Genomic DNA, 21,772 nt, shown 5'->3' with positions numbered 1-21,772 from the left:
TGAGTAGTGAGTGTATGGTGAGTAGTGACACTCACCCATGATGCCCATGCAGTGAGTGAGTAGTGAGTGCGTGGTGAGTGTATGGTGAGTAGTGAGTGAGTAGTGAGTGCGTGGTGAGTGTATGGTGAGTAGTGAGTGAGTGGTGAGTGCGTGGTGAGTGTATGGTGAGTAGTGACACTCACCCATGATGCCCATGCAGTGAGTGAGTGGTGAGTGCGTGGTGAGTGTATGGTGAGTAGTGAGTGAGTGGTGAGCAGTGAGTGAGTGGTGAGTGAGTGGTGAGTGAATGGTGAGTAGTGAGTGAGTGGTGAGTGAGTGGTGAGCAGTGAGTGAGTGGTGAGTGAGTGGTGAGCAGTGAGTGAGTGGTGAGTGAGTGGTGAGCAGTGAGTGAGTGGTGAGTGAGTGGTGAGTGAATGGTGAGTAGTGAGTGAGTGGTGAGCAGTGAGTGAGTGGTGAGTGAGTGGTGAGTAGTGAGTGCGTGGTGAGTGAGTGGTGAGTGTATGGTGAGTAGTGAGTGAGTGGTGAGCAGTGAGTGAGTGGTGAGTGAGTGGTGAGTGAATGGTGAGTAGTGAGTGAGTGGTGAGTGAGTGGTGAGCAGTGAGTGAGTGGTGAGTGAGTGGTGAGCAGTGAGTGAGTGGTGAGTGAGTGGTGAGCAGTGAGTGAGTGGTGAGTGAGTGGTGAGTGAATGGTGAGTAGTGAGTGAGTGGTGAGCAGTGAGTGAGTGGTGAGTGAGTGGTGAGTAGTGAGTGCGTGGTGAGTGAGTGGTGAGTGTATGGTGAGTAGTGAGTGAGTAGTGAGTGCGTGGTGAGTGTATGGTGAGTAGTGAGTGCGTGGTGAGTGAGTGGTGAGTGTATGGTGAGCAGTGAGTGAGTGGTGAGTGCGTGGTGAGTGTATGGTGAGCAGTGAGTGAGTGGTGAGTGCGTGGTGAGTGTATGGTGAGCAGTGAGTGAGTGGTGAGTGCGTGGTGAGTGTATGGTGAGTAGTGACACTCACCCATGATGCCCATGCAGTGAGTGAGTAGCGAGTGCGTGGTGAGTGTATGGTGCGTAGCGAGTGAGTGGTGAGTGCGTGGTGAGTGTATGGTGAGTAGTGAGTGAGTAGTGAGTGCGTGGTGAGTGTATGGTGCGTAGCGAGTGAGTGGTGAGTGCGTGGTGAGTGTATGGTGAGTAGTGACACTCACCCATGATGCCCATGCAGTGAGTGAGTAGTGAGTGCGTGGTGAGTGTATGGTGAGTAGTGACACTCACCCATGATGCCCGTGCTCACCACTCGCTCACCAGACCAGGGCCCAGGACCCGCCCCGTTCACCGCACGCACCTACACGCGGCGGGACGGTGAGCGCGGTGAGGGTGAGGAGCGACTGTGAGAGCCAACTGAGTGAATGAGCGAGTGAGCGTGTGAGCGAGTGAGTGTCAGGCCATGTGAGCTAGTCAGCGAGTAAGTGAGTGAGTGACAGTCCATGTGAGCTAGTGAGCGAGTAAGTGAGTGAGTGACAGGCCATGTGAGCAAGTCAGCGAGCTACTGAGTGAGTGACAGGCCATGTGAGCTAGTGAGTGAGTAAGTGAGTGAGTGACAGGCCATGTGAGCGAGTCAGCGAGTAAGTGAGTGAGTGACAGGCCATGTGAGCTAGTGAGCGAGTAAGTGAGTGAGTGACAGGCCATGTGAGCTAGTGAGCGAGTAAGTGAGTGAGTGACAGGCCATGTGAGCAAGTCAGCGAGCTACTGAGTGAGTGACAGGCCATGTGAGCTAGTGAGTGAGTAAGTGAGTGAGTGACAGGCCATGTGAGCGAGTCAGCGAGTAAGTGAGTGAGTGACAGGCCATGTGAGCTAGTGAGCGAGTAAGTGAGTGAGTGACAGGCCATGTGAGCTAGTGAGCGAGTAAGTGAGTGAGTGACAGGCCATGTGAGCAAGTCAGCGAGCTACTGAGTGAGTGACAGGCCATGTGAGCTAGTGAGTGAGTAAGTGAGTGAGTGACAGGCCATGTGAGCGAGTCAGCGAGTAAGTGAGTGAGTGACAGGCCATGTGAGCTAGTGAGCGAGTAAGTGAGTGAGTGACAGGCCATGTGAGCTAGTGAGCGAGTAAGTGAGTGAGTGACAGGCCATGTGAGCAAGTCAGCGAGCTACTGAGTGAGTGACAGGCCATGTGAGCTAGTGAGTGAGTAAGTGAGTGAGTGACAGGCCATGTGAGCGAGTCAGCGAGTAAGTGAGTGAGTGACAGGCCATGTGAGCTAGTGAGCGAGTAAGTGAGCGAGCTAATGAGAGAGCGAGTGAGTGAATGAGCTCGTGAGCTATTGAGAGAGCGAATGAGTCAATGAGCGAGCGAGTGAGAGAGCGTACTAGTGAGAGAGCGAGCGAGTGAGAGAGCGTACTAGTGAGAGAGCGAGCGAGTGAGAGAGCGAGCGAGTGAGTGAATGAGCTCGTGAGCTATTGAGAGAGCGAGCAATTGAGAGAGCGAATGAGTCAATGAGCGAGCGAGTGAGAGAGAGAGCGAGTGAGAGAGCGAGAGAAAGATCGAGTGAGAGAACGAGCGAGAGAGCGAGCGAGTGAGAGAGCGAATGAGTCAACGAGCGAGCGAGTGAGAGGGCGAGAGATAGAGCGAGTGAGAGAGCGAGAGAAAGAGCGAGTGAGAGAACGAACGAGCGAGCGAGTGAGAGAGCGAATGAGCCAACGAGCGAGCGAGTGAGAGGGCGATCTAGTAAAAGAGCGAGCGAGCTCGTTCACTCGCTCGCTCGCTAGTGAGTGAGCGAGCGAGCGAGCGAACCAACGAGTAAGCGAGTGACTGAGCGAGTGACTGTGCGCGCGCGCTCACTGACCGCGAGGCTGTAGTTGCGCCCGCCCTTGAGGCCGAACACCTCGGCCTGCAGCCGGTCGCTCTGCGCCAGCGTCGTCACGTTCTGCACCACGGCGGACGACGACGACGACGACGACGACGAGGAGCCCCCCCCCGCCGACTCTCCCCCCGCGGGGCCCCCCACCTCCCGCACCGACACCTGGTACGCCAGCGCCGTGCCGTTGGGCCGCGCCGGTGCCGAGAACGCCAGCCGCAGGCGCGTCACCGAGTCAGCCAGCAGCTCGGGCGTCAGCAGCGTGGGGGCGTCCACGGGGGCTGCCGGGAGAGAGGGGGGGTGCGGCAGGGGTCGGAGGTCAAGGGCTTGGCTCTTACACGCGGGGGTCACCGCCTTTCGTCCACTGCGGTTTGAATAAGAAGCAACTAAATTTCGCTGTAAAGCTTTCGTGACTGCGGGGATTCATCTTCTTGGTTCTTTCGGTAAAGTCACGTAGAAGGGAAATAATAAAATAATACAAATAAAACGTAATAAAATTTCGATTAAAAGCTTTCGTGACTGCAGGGATTCATCTTCTTGGTTCTTTCGGTAAAGTCACGTAGAAGGGAAGTAATAAAATAATAAAAATAAAACATAATAAAATAATTTCGATTTAAAGCTTTCGTGACTGCAGGGATTCATCTTCTTGGTTCTTTCGGTAAAGTCACGTAGAAGGGAAATAATAAAATAATAAATGCCTTTCCTGCACGATGCGTTACATACCTGCATTTCCCATAAATATGCTAAATTCCTCTTGATATGCAAATTATTTTGTCAAGGCGCTCTTCCCCCTCCAACCCAGCAGATTAAATATACGCTGCCAAGCCTGGTGGTGTTTCATTCAGACGATGTCTTTCCGACAGACCTGTTCTTCACCTGAGGACGGATACTTGCGTTGTGGCCGAAACGTCGTGTATAGTAGTGTAGTGTATAGTATATAGTAGTGTAGTGTATAGTAGTGTAGTGTATAGTAGTTTAGTGTATAATAGTGGAGTGTATAGTAGTGTAGTGTATAGTAGTGTATAGTAGTGTCTAGTGTAATGTATAGTAGTGTAGTGTATAGTGTAGTGTATAGTAGTTTAGTGTATAGTAGTTTAGTGTATAGTAGTGTAGTGTATAGTAGTGTAGTGTATAGTGTAGTGTCTAGTAGTGTATAGTGTAGTGTATAGTAGTGTAGTGTATAGTAGTGTAGTGTATAGTGTAGTGTATAGTAGTTTAGTGTATAGTAGTGTAGTGTATAGTAGTGTAGTGTATAGTAGTGTAGTGTATAGTAGTGTAGTGTATAGTAGTGTAGTGTATAGTGTAGTGTCTAGTAGTGTATAGTAGTGTAGTGTATAGTAGTTTAGTGTATAGTGTAGTGTATATTGTAGTGCATAGTAGTGTAGTGTGTAGTAGTGTAGTGTTTAGTGTAGTGTATAGTAGTGTATAGTGTAGTGTATATTGGTGTAGTGTATATTGGTGTAGTGTATAGTAGTGTATAGTAGTGTAGTGTATAGTCGTGTAGTGTATAGTGTAGTGTATAGTAGTGTAGTGTATAGTGGTGTAGTGTATATTGGTGTAGTGTATAGTAGTGTATAGTAGTGTAGTGTATAGTAGTGTCTAGTGTAATGTATAGTAGTGTAGTGTATAGTGTAGTGTATAGTCGTGTAGTGTATAGTGTAGTGTATAGTCGTGTAGTGTATAGTGTAGTGTATAGTAGTGTAGTGTATAGTGGTGTAGTGTATATTGGTGTAGTGTATAGTAGTGTATAGTAGTGTAGTGTATAGTAGTGTCTAGTGTAATGTATAGTAGTGTAGTGTATAGTGTAGTGTATAGTAGTGTAGTGTATAGTAGTGTAGTGTATAGTGTAGTGTATAGTGTAGTGTATAGTAGTGTAGTGTATAGTAGTTTAGTGTATAGTGTAGTGTATAGTGTAGTGTATATTGTAGTGTATAGTAGTGTAGTGTATAGTAGTGTAGTGTGTAGTAGTGTAGTGTATAGTGTAGTGTATATTGGTGTAGTGTATAGTGTAGTGTATAGTAGTGTATTGTATAGTGTAGTGTATAGTAGTGTATTGTATAGTAGTGTAGTGTGTAGTAGTGTAGTGTATAGTGTAGTGTATAGTGGTGTAGTGTATAGTGTAGTGTATAGTAGTGTAGTGTATAGTGTAGTGTATAGTAGTGTATTGTATAGTAGTGTAGTGTATAGTAGTGTAGTGTATAGTAGTGTATTGTATAGTAGTGTAGTGTATAGTAGTGTAGTGTGTAGTAGTGTAGTGTATAGTGTAGTGTGTAGTAGTGTAGTGTTTAGTGTAGTGTTTAGTGTAGTGTATAGTAGTGTATAGTGTAGTGTATATTGGTGTAGTGTATAGTAGTGTAGTGTATAGTAGTTTAGTGTATAGTAGTGTATTGTATAGTAGTGTAGTGTATAGTAGTGTATTGTATAGTAGTGTAGTGTATAGTGGTGTAGTGTATAGTGTAGTGTATAGTAGTGTAGTGTATAGTAGTGTAGTGTATAGTGTAGTGTATAGTAGTGTAGTGTATAGTAGTGTAGTGTATAGTAGTGTATTGTATAGTAGTGTATTGTATAGTAGTGTATTGTATAGTAGTGTAGTGTATAGTAGTGTAGTGTATAGTAGTGTAGTGTATAGTAGTGTATTGTATAGTAGTGTAGTGTATAGTGGTGTAGTGTATAGTGTAGTGTATAGTAGTGTAGTGTATAGTAGTGTAGTGTATAGTAGTGTATTGTATAGTAGTGTAGTGTATAGTGGTGTAGTGTATAGTGTAGTGTATAGTAGTGTAGTGTATAGTGTAGTGTATAGTAGTGTAGTGTATAGTAGTGTAGTGTATAGTAGTGTATTGTATAGTAGTGTAGTGTATAGTGGTGTAGTGTATAGTGTATTGTATAGTAGTGTTGTGTATAGTGGTGTAGTGTATAGTGTAGTGTATAGTAGTGTAGTGTATAGTAGTGTAGTGTAGTGTATAGTAGTGTAGTGTATAGTAGTGTAGTGTATAGTGTAGTGTATAGTAGTGTAGTGTATAGTAGTGTAGTGTATAGTGTAGTGCATAGTGTAGTTCAGTGTTTCTTAACCTTGCTCCCCATTGGTTCTCAATCGTAAACAAAAACAATGTTCGATGTTAATAACCACATCGAGGGTTTGATGAAACGAAGTGAGTTGCCTACTTAAGTTGCCGTGGCTTCGTTTGTTTCGATGAATTCTCTCGTGAAAAAAATCTGACCACGTCTCGTACCCCCAGACAGGGCATCTCACACCCTCCAGGGAGATGCACCCCAGCCTAAGAACCTTTAAGGCCTTGAACACCAGTAAGATAATCTTAAAATCAATACGCCCTGCCCCCCCCCTCTACCCCCATCAGGATCTCTGTCACCTCGTGAGAGTGGCGAAGACGCGGAGATGCAATGGGGGGCGATGTTGCCACTCTCCGCACCGCGGTCGAGTTACCGAGTGTCGCCTTCGACGACGCCCCTGGGACATTGGCGGCTCGGTGCGTGTGCGTGTGAACGTGTGTGTGTGCGTGCGTGTATGAACGATGAACGTGTGTGTGCGTGTGTGTGAACGTGTGTGTGCGTGTGTGTGAACGTGTGTGTGTGCGTGTGTGAACGTGTGTGTGTGCGTGTGCACGTGTGTGTGTGCGTGTGTGTGTGCGTGTATGAACGTGTGTGTGCGTGTGTGTGAACGTGTGTGTGCGTGTGTGTGTGTGAACGTGTGTGTGTGCGTGTGTGAACGTGTGTGTGTGCACGTGTGTGTGTAGGTACACACGTGTGTGCGCGCGTGTGTGCGTAGGTACATGCGAGTGTGTGTAGGTAAGTGTGTGTGTGTAGGTAAGTGTGTGTAGGTAAGTGTGTGTAGGCAAGTGTAGGTAAGTGCGAATGAGTGTAGGTAAGTGTGAGTGTGTGTGTAGGTAAGTGTGTGTGTAGGTAAGTGTGTGTGTAGGTAAGTGTGTGTGTAGGTAAGTGTGAGTGAGTGTAGGTAAGTGTGTGTGTAGGTAAGTGTGAGTGAGTGTAGATAAGTGTGTGTGTAGGTAAGTGTGTATGTGTAGGTAAGTGTGCGTGTGTGTGTAGGTAAGTGTGTGTGTAGGTAAGTGTGTGTGTAGGTAAGTGTGTGTGTGTAGGTAAGTGTGTGTGTGTAGGTAAGTGTGTGTGTGTAGGTAAGTGTGTGTGTGTAGGTAAGTGTGTGTTTGTGTGTAGGTAAGTGTGTGTGTGTAGGTAAGTGAGTGAGTGTAGGTAAGTGTGTGTGTGTGTGTAGGTAAGTGTGTGTGTAGGTAAGTGTGTGTGTGTAGGTAAGTGTGTATGTGTAGGTAAGTGTGCGTGTGTGTGTAGGTAAGTGTGTGTGTAGGTAAGTGTGTGTGTAGGTAAGTGTGTGTGTGTAGGAAAGTGTGTGTGTGTAGGTAAGTGTGTGTGTGTAGGTAAGTGTGTGTGTGTAGGTAAGTGTGTGTTTGTGTGTAGGTAAGTGTGTGTGTGTAGGTAAGTGAGTGAGTGTAGGTAAGTGTGTGTGTGTGTGTAGGTAAGTGTGTATGTGTAGGTAAGTGTGTGTGTGTGTGTAGGTAAGTGTGTATGTGTAGGTAAGTGTGCGTGTGTGTGTAGGTAAGTGTGTGTGTGTAGGTAAGTGTGTGTGTGTAGGTAAGTGTGTGTTTGTAGGTAAGTGCGAGTGTGTGTAGGTAAGTGTGTGTGTGTAGGTAAGTGTGTGTGTAGGTAAGTGTGTGTGTGTAGGTAAGTGTGTATGTGTAGGTAAGTGTGTGTGTGTAGGTAAGTGTGTGTGTGTAGGTAAGTGTGAGTGAGTGTAGGTAAGTGTGTATGTGTAGGTAAGTGTGCGTGTGTGTGTGTAGGTAAGTGTGTGTGTAGGTAAGTGTGTGTGTGTAGGTAAGTGTGTGTGTGTAGGTAAGTGTGAGTGAGTGTAGGTAAGTGTGTGTGAGTGTAGGTAAGTGTGTGTGAGTGTAGGTAAGTGTGTGTGAGTGTAGGTAAGTGTGTGTGAGTGTAGGTAAGTGTGTGTGTAGGTAAGTGTGAGTGAGTGTAGGTAAGTGTGTGTGTGTAGGTAAGTGTGTGTGTGTAGGTAAGTGTGTGTGTGTAGGTAAGTGTGTGTGTGTAGGTAAGTGTGTGTGTAGGTAAGTGTGTGTGTGTAGGTAAGTGTGTGTTTGTAGGTAAGTGTGTGTGTGTAGGTAAGTGTGTGTGTGTAGGTAAGTGCGAGTGTGTGTAGGTAAGTGTGTGTGTGTAGGTAAGTGTGCGTGTGTAGGTAAGTGTGTGTGTAGGTAAGTGTGTGTGTGTAGGTAAGTGTGTGTGTGTGTAGGTAAGTGTGTGTGTAGATAAGTGTGTGTGTAGGTAAGTGTGTGTGTAGGTAAGTGTGTGTGTGTAGGTAAGTGTGTGTGTGTAGGTAAGTGTGTGTGTGTAGGTAAGTGTGTGTGTGTAGGTAAGTGTGTGTTTGTAGGTAAGTGTGTGTGTGTAGGTAAGTGTGTGTGTGTAGGTAAGTGTGTGTGTGTAGGTAAGTGTGTGTGTGTAGGTAAGTGTGAGTGAGTGTAGGTAAGTGTGTATGTGTAGGTAAGTGTGCGTGTGTGTGTAGGTAAGTGTGTGTGTAGGTAAGTGTGTGTGTGTAGGTAAGTGTGTGTTTGTAGGTAAGTGTGTGTGTGTAGGTAAGTGTGTGTGTGTAGGTAAGTGTGTGTGTGTAGGTAAGTGTGAGTGAGTGTAGGTAAGTGTGTGTGTGTAGGTAAGTGTGAGTGTAGGTAAGTGTGTGTGTGTAGGTAAGTGTGTGTGTGTAGGTAAGTGTGTGTGTGTAGGTAAGTGTGTGTGTGTAGGTAAGTGTGTGTGTGTAGGTAAGTGTGAGTGAATGTAGGTAAGTGTGTATGTGTAGGTAAGTGTGAGTGTGTGTAGGTAAGTGTGTGTGTGTAGGTAAGTGTGAGTGTGTAGGTAAGTGTGAGTGAATGTAGGTAAGTGTGCATGTGTAGGTAAGTGTGTGTGTGTAGGTAAGTGTGTGTGTGTAGGTAAGTGTGTGTGTGTAGGTAAGTGTGAGTGAATGTAGGTAAGTGTGTGTGTGTAGGTAAGTGTGAGTGAATGTAGGTAAGTGTGTATGTGTAGGTAAGTGTGAGTGTGTGTAGGTAAGTGTGTGTGTGTAGGTAAGTGTGAGTGAATGTAGGTAAGTGTGTGTGTGTAGGTAAGTGTGAGTGAATGTAGGTAAGTGTGTATGTGTAGGTAAGTGTGAGTGTGTGTAGGTAAGTGTGTGTGTGTAGGTAAGTGTGAGTGAATGTAGGTAAGTGTGTGTAGGCAAGTGTAGGTAAGTGCGAATGAGTGTAGGTAAGTGTGAGTGTGTGTGTAGGTAAGTGTGAGTGAGTGTAGGTAAGTGTGTGTGTGTAGGTAAGTGTGTGTTTGTAGGTAAGTGTGTGTGTGTAGGTAAGTGTGTGTGTGTAGGTAAGTGTGAGTGAGTGTAGGTAAGTGTGTGTGTGTAGGTAAGTGTGAGTGAGTGTAGGTAAGTGTGTGTGTGTAGGTAAGTGTGTATGTGTAGGTAAGTGTGCGTGTGTGTGTGTAGGTAAGTGTGTGTGTAGGTAAGTGTGTGTGTGTAGGTAAGTGTGTGTGTGTAGGTAAGTGTGTGTGTGTAGGTAAGTGTGCGTGTGTGTGTGTAGGTAAGTGTGTGTGTAGGTAAGTGTGTGTGTGTAGGTAAGTGTGAGTGAGTGTAGGTAAGTGTGTGTGAGTGTAGGTAAGTGTGTGTGTGTAGGTAAGTGTGAGTGAGTGTAGGTAAGTGTGTGTGTAGGTAAGTGTGCGTGTGTAGGTAAGTTTGTGTGTAGGTAAGTGTGTGTGTGTAGGTAAGTGTGTGTGTGTAGGTAAGTGTGTATGTGTAGGTAAGTGTGCGTGTGTGTGTGTAGGTAAGTGTGTGTGTAGGTAAGTGTGTGTGTGTAGGTAAGTGTGTGTGTGTAGGTAAGTGTGTGTGTGTAGGTAAGTGTGAGTGAGTGTAGGTAAGTGTGTGTGTGTAGGTAAGTGTGTGTGTAGGTAAGTGTGTGTGTAGGTAAGTGTGAGTGAGTGTAGGTAAGTGTGTGTGTAGGTAAGTGTGTGTGTAGGTAAGTGTGTGTAGGTAAGTGTGAGTGAGTGTAGGTAAGTGTGTGTGTGTAGGTAAGTGTGCGTGTAGGTAAGTGTGTGTAGGTAAGTGTGTGTGTGTAGGTAAGTGTGTGTGTGTAGGTAAGTGTGTGTGTGTAAGTAAGTGTGTGTTTGTAGGTAAGTGCGAGTGTGTGTAGGTAAGTGTGTGTGTAGGTAAGTGTGTGTAGGTAAGTGTGTGTAGGTAAGTGTGTGTGTAGGTAAGTGTGTGTGTGTAGGTAAGTGTGTGTGTGTAGGTAAGTGTGTGTGTGTAGGTAAGTGTGCGTGTGTGTGTGTGTAGGTAAGTGTGTGTGTAGGTAAGTGTGTGTGTGTAGGTAAGTGTGAGTGAGTGTAGGTAAGTGTGTGTGAGTGTAGGTAAGTGTGTGTGTGTAGGAAAGTGTGAGTGAGTGTAGGTAAGTGTGTGTGTAGGTAAGTGTGCGTGTGTAGGTAAGTTTGTGTGTAGGTAAGTGTGTGTGTGTAGGTAAGTGTGTGTGTGTAGGTAAGTGTGTGTGTGTAGGTAAGTGTGCGTGTGTGTGTGTAGGTAAGTGTGTGTGTAGGTAAGTGTGTGTGTGTAGGTAAGTGTGTGTGTGTAGGTAAGTGTGAGTGAGTGTAGGTAAGTGTGTGTGTGTAGGTAAGTGTGTGTGTAGGTAAGTGTGTGTGTAGGTAAGTGTGAGTGAGTGTAGGTAAGTGTGTGTGTAGGTAAGTGTGTGTGTAGGTAAGTGTGTGTAGGTAAGTGTGAGTGAGTGTAGGTAAGTGTGTGTGTGTAGGTAAGTGTGCGTGTAGGTAAGTGTGTGTAGGTAAGTGTGTGTGTGTAGGTAAGTGTGTGTGTGTAGGTAAGTGTGTGTGTGTAAGTAAGTGTGTGTTTGTAGGTAAGTGCGAGTGTGTGTAGGTAAGTGTGTGTGTAGGTAAGTGTGTGTAGGTAAGTGTGTGTAGGTAATTGTGTGTAGGTAAGTGCGTGTGTGCATAGGTAGGTGTGTGTGTGTGATCATCAGTGCACTGCACGACAAACCCGGCGACCCGAGTTCAAATCCAGCTCACGGCCAACACCGGTGACGATTATCTGAACTGCTTCCTGGGCCTCCCCTAGGTCGACTCAGCCTCAAATGAGCACCTGGTGCGGTGTGTAGTAAACATCGCCCACTGGGGAGACAAAGGCGGCCGGGCGTGGCGCTGCCCACCCACCCCCTCGTGTGCCACAGTGCCGGTAGCCTTCATAGGTGCTGCTACTCGCTAACAGCACTTGCCCCAGCAGCCTGCGAAGGCTACACGGGGGACCTTTGTGCGAATCACGTGGCTCCTGCTGCTGACTGTGCCGAGGGGTCTCACGATACAACGTAAATATCAACATCAACAACATCAACAACAATCACGTCATCAACAACATCAACAACTACATCAACAACATCAACTACCACAAAATGAACATCATCAACTACATCAACAACTACAGGTGGCTCTAGATTTGAAGCTTTCGTGACTGCAAGGATTCATACTCGTAGTTTTTTCGGTAAAGCCACGTAGGTAAAAAATGAAATTAAAATTAATAAAAATAAAATAATAAAATTCACGACGTTTCGGAGGCAACACAACAGAACTTAAAAACCTCATTTGCCAGTAAAAATATGATAATTGGTTTTTTACCCTTCTATCTGGCAACAAAACTGACACCTTTTTACAAGGAGTCATGTTTGCATTGACCGCAATACCTGCAGTCATAATGCAAACAAAAGAACATACATAATGTACATTATCAGAGTACATAATGTACATTATCAGAGTTATGTTCTTTTGTTTGCATTATGACTACAGGTATTGCGGTCTATGCAAACATGACTCCTTGTAAAAAGGTGTCAGTTTTGTTGCCAGATAAAAGGGTAAAAAAACAATTATCAAAACATAAAAACTCACCTCTACAATCATGCTTTCGAGCTCCGCGCCTCTGAGTTGCGGCCACTACGTTTGCAAATTTGCGCGCGTTACAAATTGAACTATTATTATTATTTATTATTATAGTACAGAGTTAGACTGATGGCCTTAATCTAAGTTATCTTGTGGTTGTTGTTGTTGTTGTTTGACTTGACACTGGGATTTTTGCACACAGCGTTGGTGTACGGTGATTTTTTTCTGCAATATTTTGCTGTCTTTTCTTGGATTTTCTGTTTGCACTCAGTCACATATTCACTTTAAGATGTTTTTTGTTCGTGTTTTTGTTTGTTGCGGTTGCACCCGAATCAAGAGCCGAATGGCTCACAGGGCTACACCTAATCAATGAACTTGAACTTGATGTGGCGCTCGGTGGCGTGCGCCGGCTGGGGGCGACGACGACCACCTTTCGCCGTCGCGTGCACAGCGGCGGCAACCCACCTGCCTGCGGCGTGAGCACGGAGACGGGCGGCCCGGCGAGGCCCGCGGCCGGCGTGTCGGTGTAGGCCGCGACCCACACGGCGTAGCGCGTGGCCGGCTCCAGGCCGTCGACGCGGGCCCAGCGGCGCGTCTCGTTCCGCACGTCCACCGAGCGGTTGCGCTCGCCGCCCGACACCTGGAGCCGGACGTGAAGACGCACGGGACGTGAAGACGCGCGGATGGAAGCGCAGGCAATCCCGTAGACGCACGGACGTGCAGATGCATGCACGCGCGGATGGACACACACACACACGGACGCACGCGCACACACACACGGACGGCCGCGCACAGACACGCGGACACACACGGACACACACGGACACGGGCAAACACGGAGACACGCATGGACATGGATGCGCGGACACGTGGACACACGCGCGGACGCACGCACGGGAGCACGGAAACACGTGACGGGCACACGTGGACAAGGGAACACACGCGCGGACGCACGGAGAAGCAAGTCTGCGGGCGACACAAACACGGGGGACATTCAAACCCCAGCGATCGATCGAGCGAGCGAGCGAGCCGACCGAGCGAGCCGACCGAGCGAGCGAGCGATCCCCTGGCGCGTTGACACCGGTGACCAATCGCCAGGGCGGCGCGCGGCGAGAGTGTTGGGCGCGGCGCCGTAACGCGACGCTCGACACCACGGGCGGTGAGACCGGCGGTGAGACCGGCGGTGAGACGGAGGGATGGATCCGGCGCCGTCACTCTGACGGGCGCGGCCGTGATGGATGCGTGGAGGTGAAGAAGCAGAGGGTGGTGGAGGGAGGGGGGGGGGCTCTCGTTGAGGTGGAGGAGCCGGTGGTCAATCGGTGCGTCGCTTCAACCCGTGGGGCCCCGGGTCGATGGCGCGTCGAGGCATCGAGTGGCGAGGGACGCCGCCGATGGCGACGCCCGCCAACTCGAGACGGCGCGTCGCGGCTCTCAGGGCGTGACGCGGAACGACGGACAAACGTCGGATGGTGGTGGGTGATGATGGTGGTGATGGTGTTGATGATGGTGATGATGGTGGTGGTGGTGATGATGGTGGTGATGGTGGTGGTGATGGTGATGATGGTGATGATGGTGATGATGGTGGTCATGATGGTGGTGATGATGATGGTGATGATGGTGATGATGGTGATGATGGTGATGATGGTGATGATGATGATGGTGATGATGATGGTGGTGATGATGATGATGATGGTGGTGATGGTGGTGATGATGATGATGATGGTGCCGTGACTCACTTGCACAAAGTAGGTGGTGGTGATGGTGGTGATGATAGTGGTGATGATGATGATGATAGTGGTGATGATGATGATGATGGTGGTGATGATGATGGTGATGGTGCCGTGACCCACCTGCACCAAGTAGAAGGTGGTGGTGATGTTGGTGATGGTGGTGATGGTGATGTTGGTGATGATGTTGGTGATGATGATGATGGTGGTGCCGTGACTCACCTGCACCAAGTAGAAGGTGGGCCCCGCCAGCGTGGGGGGCTCCCCCCAGGACACGACGATGGTGTCTGCGGCCACGGCCACCGCCGTCACGTTCACGGGCGCCGTGCCGGGGGCTGCCGGGGTCACAGACAAGAGCCGCGTCGGTCACGTGGAGCCTGAGGCCAGCGCCCACGACGGACGGTACGACCCGAACCCTGACCCTGACTATAACCCTGACGCTGATCTTAACACCGGCCCTGAAATTCAACCATGACCCTAACCTGAACCCTGACCCCGACCCGAACCATGACCCTGACCGGGGTCACAGACGAGAGCCGGGTCGGTCATGCGGAGCCCGAGGCCAGCGCCCACGACGGACGGTACGACCCTGACCCTGACCTGAACCCTGACCCCGACCCTAACCATGACCTTAACCATGACCCTGACCCTGACCCGAACCATGACCCTAACCATGACCCTGACCCGAACCATGACCCTGACCAGAACCCTGACCCTGACTATAACCATGACCCTGACCTGAACCCTGACCCCGGCCCGAACCATGACCCTGACCCTAACCATGACCCTAACCTGAACCATGACCCCAACCCTAACCATGACCTTAACCATGACCCTGACCCCGACCCGAACCATGACCCTGACCCTAACCATGACCCTAACCTGAACCATGACCCTGGCCCTAACCATGACCCTGACCCTGCCCTAAACCCTGACCCAGACCCGAACCATGAGCCTGACCATAACCCCAAACCTGACCCTAACACTGACCCTTACCATAACACTGACGTTAACCCTGATCCTGACCCTAACGCTGACCCTACCCTTGACCCTAGCACTGACCCTGGTCACGCTTCTACAACTACGCCACGGCATCACGGTGTGCTGGTTCGGTAAGAGACAATCCGACGTGGCCAGGCTGGTGCCATGCGGTTACAGCGCCGTACTGCGGCGGGTTCACGGTGTCGCAGCGCGGCAAGCCCCGGCGTTGCCCCGGTTAGGTCACCGCGCTGCGATGTGCTTCAAGCCCGGCGCGGCACGCGGTCAAGCCAACCCACGGCGCTCTCACCTCCCACGGCCGTGCGCGCCGCGCTCCACTCGGACGCCGGGCCCAGGCCGGCGCCGGTGGCGGCCGCCACTCGGAAGCGGTACCAGCGGTACGGGCGCAGGCCGTCCACGCGCAGCTCCGTGCGGTCGGCCGGCGCTTCGACGGCGCCGCCGGTCGCCTCGGCGCAGGCCGCCGCCTCCGGCTCCCAGCCGGCGCATGCCACCGGGCGCAGCTCCCACGACACGGAGTAGCGCGCCAGCCGGCCCGGCAGCAGCGCCGGGGCGCGCCAGCTCAGCGCGGCCCACGTGGCGCCCAGCGCCAGCAGCTGCGGGGGCAAGGGGGCGCCGGGGACTAAAACAAGAGGGGGGGTGGGGTGGGGGGGGGTGGTTCACAATCAACACAATGGTCACGACAGGGTCCATTGCCCAGTCATCTGATCACCTGGTTCATTGCCCGGTTGCCGGATGCCCAGTGTCTCAGCTGCCTAGTTGACTGGTTGCCCATTTGCCAGCTTGCTCGGTTGCCTAGTTGCCCAGTTGCCCAGTTTCCCGGTTGCCCGGTTGCCCGGTAGCCAGGTTGCTCGGTTTCCTGGTTGACAGGTTGCCAGGCTGCCTGGTTGCCAGGTTGCCTGGTTGCCAGGTTGCCTGGTTGCCAGGTTACCTGGTTGCCAGGTTGCCTGGTTGCCAGGTTTCCTTGTTACCAGGTTGCCAGGTTGCCTGGTTGGCAGGTTTCCTTGTTACCAGGTTACCAGATTTCCTTGTTACCAGGCTGCCTGGTTGCCAGGTTGCCTGGTTGCCAGGTTGCCGGTTGCCTGTTTGCCAGGTTGCCAGGATGCCTGGTTGCCAGGTTGCCCGTTTGCTCAATTGCCCAGTTGCCAGGTGGCCCGTTCGCCCACCTTGCTCGGCCGCCGTGCGCGCCACGCAGCTGCGGTTGCTCCCCAGGCCGGCGGGGTTGTAGGCGGCGACGGTGACGCGGACCTCCGTGTCCGCCGGGAGGCGGTCCCACAGCGCCGAGAGCCCCGCCGGCGGCACCAGCCGCTCCACCGACGCCGTCGGCACCGCCGCCACCGCCAGCGAGAGGCGGTAGCCGGAGAGAGGCCCGTTGGTCTCGGTCGGCGCCGACCACGACGCGGCCACCTCGTGCCAGCTCGACGCGGCGCAGCTCAGGTTGAGCACGGGGCCGGGGGCTACACGGAGACGCACGGGGGGGGGTGGTGGAGTGACGCACGGGGGGGGTGGAGTGACGCACGGGGGCGACGCGGCTAGACGTTGGGGAGACATGGTGAGGGGGGGGGGGAGACACGGCAGGGAGACATGGTGGGGAGACACGAGGGAGACACGAGGGAGACACGTAGGAGACAGCAGGGAGACACAGCGGGGAGACATGTGGGAGACACGTGGGAGAGACACGTGGGAGAGACACGTGGGAGAGACACGTGGGAGAGACACGTGGGAGAGACACAGCAGGGAGACACGTGGGAGAGACACGTGGGAGAGACACGTGGGAGAGACACAGCAGGGAGACACGTGGGAGAGACACAGCGGGGAGACACGTGGGAGAGACACGTGGGAGACACAGCAGGGAGACACGTGGGAGAGACACGTGGGAGAGACACGTGGGAGAGACACGTGGGAGAGACACGTGGGAGACACAGCGTGGAGACACGTGGGATAGACACGTGGGAGAGACACGTGGGAGAGACACGTGGGAGACACAGCGTGGAGACACGTGGGATAGACACGTGGGGGAGACACGTGGAGACACGTGGGAGACACAGCAGGGAGACACGAGGGAGACACAGCAGGGAGACACGTGGGAGAGACACGTGGGAGAGACACGTGGGAGAGACACGTGGGAGACAGCGTGGAGACACGTGGGATAGACACGTGGGGGAGACACGTGGAGACACGTGGGAGACACAGCAGGGAGACACATGGGAGACACGTGGGGGAGACACGAGGGAGACACGTGGGAGACACGTGGGAGACACGTGGGAGACACGTGGGAGACACGAGGGAGACACGTGGGAGAGACACGTGGGAGAGATACGTGGGAGACACAGCGTGGAGACACGTGGGATAGACACGTGGGGGAGACACGTGGAGACACGTGGGAGACACAGCGGGGAGACACGAGGGAGACACGTGGGAGAGACACGTGGGAGAGACACGTGGAGACACGAGGGAGACACGAGGGAGACACGTGGGAGAGACACGTGGGAGACACGTGGGAGACACGTGGGAGACACGTGGGAGACACAGCAGGGAGACACAGCGGGGAGACACGTGGGAGACACGTGGGAGAGACACGTGGGAGACACGTGGGATAGACACGTGAGAGAGACAGCAGAGAGACACGAGGGAGACACAGCGTGGAGACACGGCGGGGAGACACATGGGAGACACGGCGGGGAGACACGAGGGAGACACAGCAGGGAGACACGTGGGAGACACAGCGGGGAGACACGTGAGAGAGACACGTGAGAGAGACAGCAGGGAGACACGTGGGAGAGACACGTGGGAGAGACACGTGGGAGACACAGCGTGGAGACACGTAGGAGACAGCAGGGAGACACGTGGGAGACACGTGGGAGACACGTGGAAGACACGGCGGGGAGACACGTGGGAGACACAGCGGGGAGAGACACGTGGGAGAGACACGTGGGAGACACAGCGTGGAGACACGTGAGAGAGACACGTGGGAGAAACGTGGGAGAGACACGTGGGATAGACACGTGGGAGAGACAGCAGGCGACTCACCGGCCATGGCGGTGGTGAAGGCAAGGGGGGTGCTGCTCTGCCCTCCGTTGCCCACGGCTGTGAAGGCCGCCACGCTCACCGAGTGGTTGGTGAACGGCCGGAGGCCCACGAGCTCCACCCAGGGGTCAGCTCCCGTCGTGTTCTACACAGCGGCAATATCATCATCAGCAGCAGCAGCATCAGCAGCATCAGCAGCATCAGCAGCAGCGTCAGCAGCAGCAGCATCATCATCAGCAGTATCATCATCATCAGCAGCATCAGGATCAATAGCAGCATCAGCAGTATCATCATCATCATCAGCATCATCATCAGTTCCGTTATTCATTCGTTACAGCCACGTCGTCATAGTCACGGCGTGTCCGGGATGGACGGGCCCGGCCATCGGAATGAACCGTCCCCCCCACTGGAATTTCCCCCATGGACCGCCGCTCCCTGCGAGCCCCGGGGCCTGGCGCTGTGCGGCGCTCACCAGGACGCGGCTCTGCCGGGCAGCGCCGGTGTCCTCGGCGACGGTGACGCCGTAGAGCAGCACCGCGCCGTTGGGCGCCGGCGAGGGTGCCCAGCGCAGCCAGGCCGAAGTCGAGGAGACGTTCCAGAGCGCCAGCGAGTGTGGGGGCAGAGTCGGCGCTAGCGGGGGGGGGGGAGGGGGGGAGAGGCACTACCGCCGTTACTACCGTCACGATCGCTGTCACCGCCGCTGCAACCAGCGTCACCACAACCACTGCCAACACAACCACCGCCACCACAACCAACACAACCACCGCCACCACAACCACCATCATTACCACTGCCACCACAACCACAACCACCGTCGCCACAACCACCGTCACAACAACCACCGCCACCACAACCACCGCCACCACAACCACAGTCATCACCACTACCACCACAACCACTGCCAACACAACCACCGTCGCCACCGCCACCATCACCAGAACCACCGCCATCACCACTACCTCCGCCACCACAACCACCATCATTACCACTACCACCGCCACCACAACCACTGCCAACACAACCACCGCCAACACAACCACCGTCACTACCGCCACTGCCACCGTCACCACAACCACCACCACCACAACCACCGTCATCACCACTACCACCGCCACCACAACCACCATTATTACCACTATCACCATCACCACAACCACCGCCAACACAACCACCGTCAATATTATTCATAATAAAGGTTTTTTTGGGGTCAGATCGCGTTATTTATAAATGTGTCGTAACCCTCCACCACCCGACACGGCCAAACAGTAAAAAATGCGTCACGTTTACAAAAGACAAAATAGTTCACCACTTCAGTGTGTTGAAGAGTGAATCAACATCATTTACAAATTTGAGTAGCACGACGTTTCGCTGGTAATTACATCCAGGATCATCGGGCAATTTGCCAGAATGGTGAAGCCCTCCGCCTGCTCCCGGTCTTAGAGTCACTACCGCCACAACCACCGTCACCACAACCACCATAATCTTCATCAAAGACAAAGACCCCCCTTGTAGCCCTAACAGACTGTAGGGGCAAGTGCTGTTGGCGAGCAGCACCTGCAAAGGCCGGCACGGCACACGAGGTGGTGGGTGACCAACACCACACCCGGCTGCCTTTGTCTCCCTAGCGGCGATGTTTACACACCGCACCAGGTACTTATTTGAGGCCAAATCGACCTAGGGGAGGCCCATAACCAGTTGCCGTGAGCGGGAATCGAACCCGGGTTGCCGGGTTCATAGTGCAGCGCGCTCACCGCGGCACCACCGCTCCCCACATAGACTCGCATAGAGACCCATAAACTTACATAATAGAGACCCAAAGACTCACGTAGAGACCCATAGACTTGCAAAGACCCAAATATTCACAAAGAAACCCATAGACTCACACAGGGACCCATACACTCGCATAGACAACCATAGAATGACATCGACAACAGAAACACTCGGTTCGTTCCTCTACACTACTCCGAGTGTGTGTGTGAGCGTGTGAGCGTGTCAGCGATGGTGAGTGCGAGTGTGTGTGTGAGTGAGCTTGTGAGTGCGACGGGGATGTCCTCTAGCTCCCACATTATTTAACATCTATTTTGACCACGTAGTTCGTGAAGCCTTCAATAGCTGTACCGGATGAATTTCCATCTGGTACAGATACAATGGGAGGCTGATCGATGCCCGGGTGCGGTCAAGGGATGGCTCCCTATTGCCCAACCATGTTATGTATGCCGATGATCTGGTAATTGCCGCTCACTCTAAGGAGGAGTTGGAGGCGCTGCTGCTGAACCTGGAGCTTGCCACTAAGAGGTGGGGCCTTACCATCAGCCCCACCAAAACTAAGCACCTGCCTGGGTATTTTGTACCATCGGACATTCCACCCCCACAACATCCGAATTGGTGATGGGGCAGTTGTGGAGAGAGTGGAGAGTTTTCCCATACCTGGGCAGTGTGCTCATGACCCGGCTCCGGTTTTAACAGCAGAGGTCTCACTCCGAATCAGTCGAGCGGCATTATCTTTTCATCGGTTGCGTAATGCTGTGCGGAAGCTACCTGGTCTGTCGCTCCGCACGAAGCTTCGGGTCTTCTCGGCCACCAGTCATTCCCTCCCTTCTCTACGCTTGCGAAACGTGGACCCCCCTAATGGAACATCTTCGCCGGTTAGAAACATTTTAGACCTGGCCTGCCTACGATCAATCCTGGGTTTAACCAGGCTGGATTGTGTGAGGAGCTCACAAATCCTCGAAGGATCTAGATAAAGTCCCATCGGTCAGCTCCTCCGGCAGGCAAGGCTGCGTTGGCTGGGTCATGTAGCCCGCATGCCCAGCCACCGCATGCCTAAACAGCTTTTGTTCGGCCGGATCGAGAGGGCTAAACGGGCGCGGCACGGGCTAGTGAAGAGATGGAGTGATGTGGTACAGGAGGACGTGGAGCTGAGTGGACTTGCGATGACTGGTACCAGCGGTGTCAAGGTCGGCCTCTGTGGAGGAGGCTCGTGAGGACGCTACTGGGCAGTTGGAGGCAAGTCGCCCTCCAACAACCGCCACTTAGCGGCGAATGGTGGTTGTTGTTGTGTGTGTGTGAATGAGTGTGTGAGTGAGTGTGTGAGGGAGCGAGTGTGTGAGTGTGTGAGTGTGTGAGTGAAGTGAGTGTGTGAGTGTGTGTGTGTGAGTGTGTGAGTGTGTGAATGAGCGAGTGAGTGTGTGAGTGTGTGTGTGAGTGTGTGAGTGCGTGAGTGTGTGAGTGTGTGAGTGAGTGAGTGTGTGAGTGTGTGTGTGGTGAGTGAGTGTGTGAATGAGCGAGTGAGTGTGAGTGTGTGTGTGAGTGTGTGAGTGCGTGAGTGTGTGAGTGTGTGAGTGAGTGAATGTGCTGAGTTACTGAGTGTGAGTGAGTGTGTGAGTGAATGTGTGTGTAAGTGAGTGTCTGAGTGTGTGAGCGAGTGAGTGTGTGAGTGTGTGAGTGTGAATGACTGAATGAGTGAGTGAATGAGTGAATGAGTGCGCGCGCGACCGAGCGAGCAGAGCGACGCTCCAGCGCGCACCTCCCTCTTGCGTGACGGCGCCGAACACCACGGCGGGCCCCGCGCCCCGGCTGGTGCGTGCCGCCAGCGACACGTTGTACGCGGTGGAGTGCGCCAGGCCGTCACGGTGGCGCCGGTGGCGTCGCCGGCCACGGTGAGGTTGTGCCGCTCGCCCGTCACGGGCGCGACGGCGTCGGCGGCGGCGGCCACGACCTCGATCTCGTAGGCGACCACGACGCCGTTGGGCAGCGCCGGCGGAGCCCACGACAGCGGCCAGCGAGCCGGGGCCGGCGCTCCGTGCCGACGGGGACGCGGCGGGGAGTCCGGCGCTGCGGAAACCCACGGACCGTTTGTCGTCACGGCATGCCGGGCCGGGTCGGTGAGGATCCTGGATCCAATTTGGATCGAGCCAAAAGACGTCTCCGCCCCCCCCCCCCCCCTATTTGCCCCTCACCGACATTGCCCCTCATCCCCTTCCCCCCGTCATCCCCCCCTCCTCCTCCCCCCCTCCTCCCCTCCTCCTCCTCACCCCCCTCCTTCTCCTCCCCCCTCCTCCCCCCTCCTCCTCACCCCTCCGTTTCACTCCCCCTCCTCCCCCATCCTCCACCCCCTCACTCCCCTCCCCTCCTCCCCCTCCTTCTCACCCATTCCCACCCCTCCTCCTCCCCCCCTCCTCCTCCCCCTCCTCCTCCCCCCTCCTCCTCCCCCCCTCCTCCTCCCCCCCCCCCTCCCCACCTCCCAC

The 21,772-nt window shown here is 52.9% G+C and overlaps 1 protein-coding gene across 1 annotated transcript in view; it reads right to left on the bottom strand.

Annotated features, from left to right (window-relative positions):
• PTPRQ (protein tyrosine phosphatase receptor type Q) overlaps positions 1–21,772 on the bottom strand; it is a 111,718-nt gene that overhangs the window by 63,512 nt on the left and 26,434 nt on the right. The window contains 10 exon segments of the mRNA XM_078882250.1: positions 1,248–1,317; positions 2,812–3,104; positions 12,241–12,415; positions 13,725–13,837; positions 14,791–15,120; positions 15,665–15,955; positions 17,529–17,670; positions 17,998–18,155; positions 21,052–21,153; positions 21,156–21,359. Of these exon segments, the coding sequence (XP_078738376.1) occupies positions 1,248–1,317; positions 2,812–3,104; positions 12,241–12,415; positions 13,725–13,837; positions 14,791–15,120; positions 15,665–15,955; positions 17,529–17,670; positions 17,998–18,155; positions 21,052–21,153; positions 21,156–21,359 (1,878 nt within the window).

Source organism: Lampetra fluviatilis, chromosome 64 (genome assembly GCF_964198595.1).
Source record: "Lampetra fluviatilis chromosome 64, kcLamFluv1.1, whole genome shotgun sequence".
NCBI classification, from domain to species: domain Eukaryota; kingdom Metazoa; phylum Chordata; class Hyperoartia; order Petromyzontiformes; family Petromyzontidae; genus Lampetra; species Lampetra fluviatilis.
Note: the sequence above shows the minus strand (reverse complement) of the source record. Positions and strands in the feature narration are given on the sequence as shown.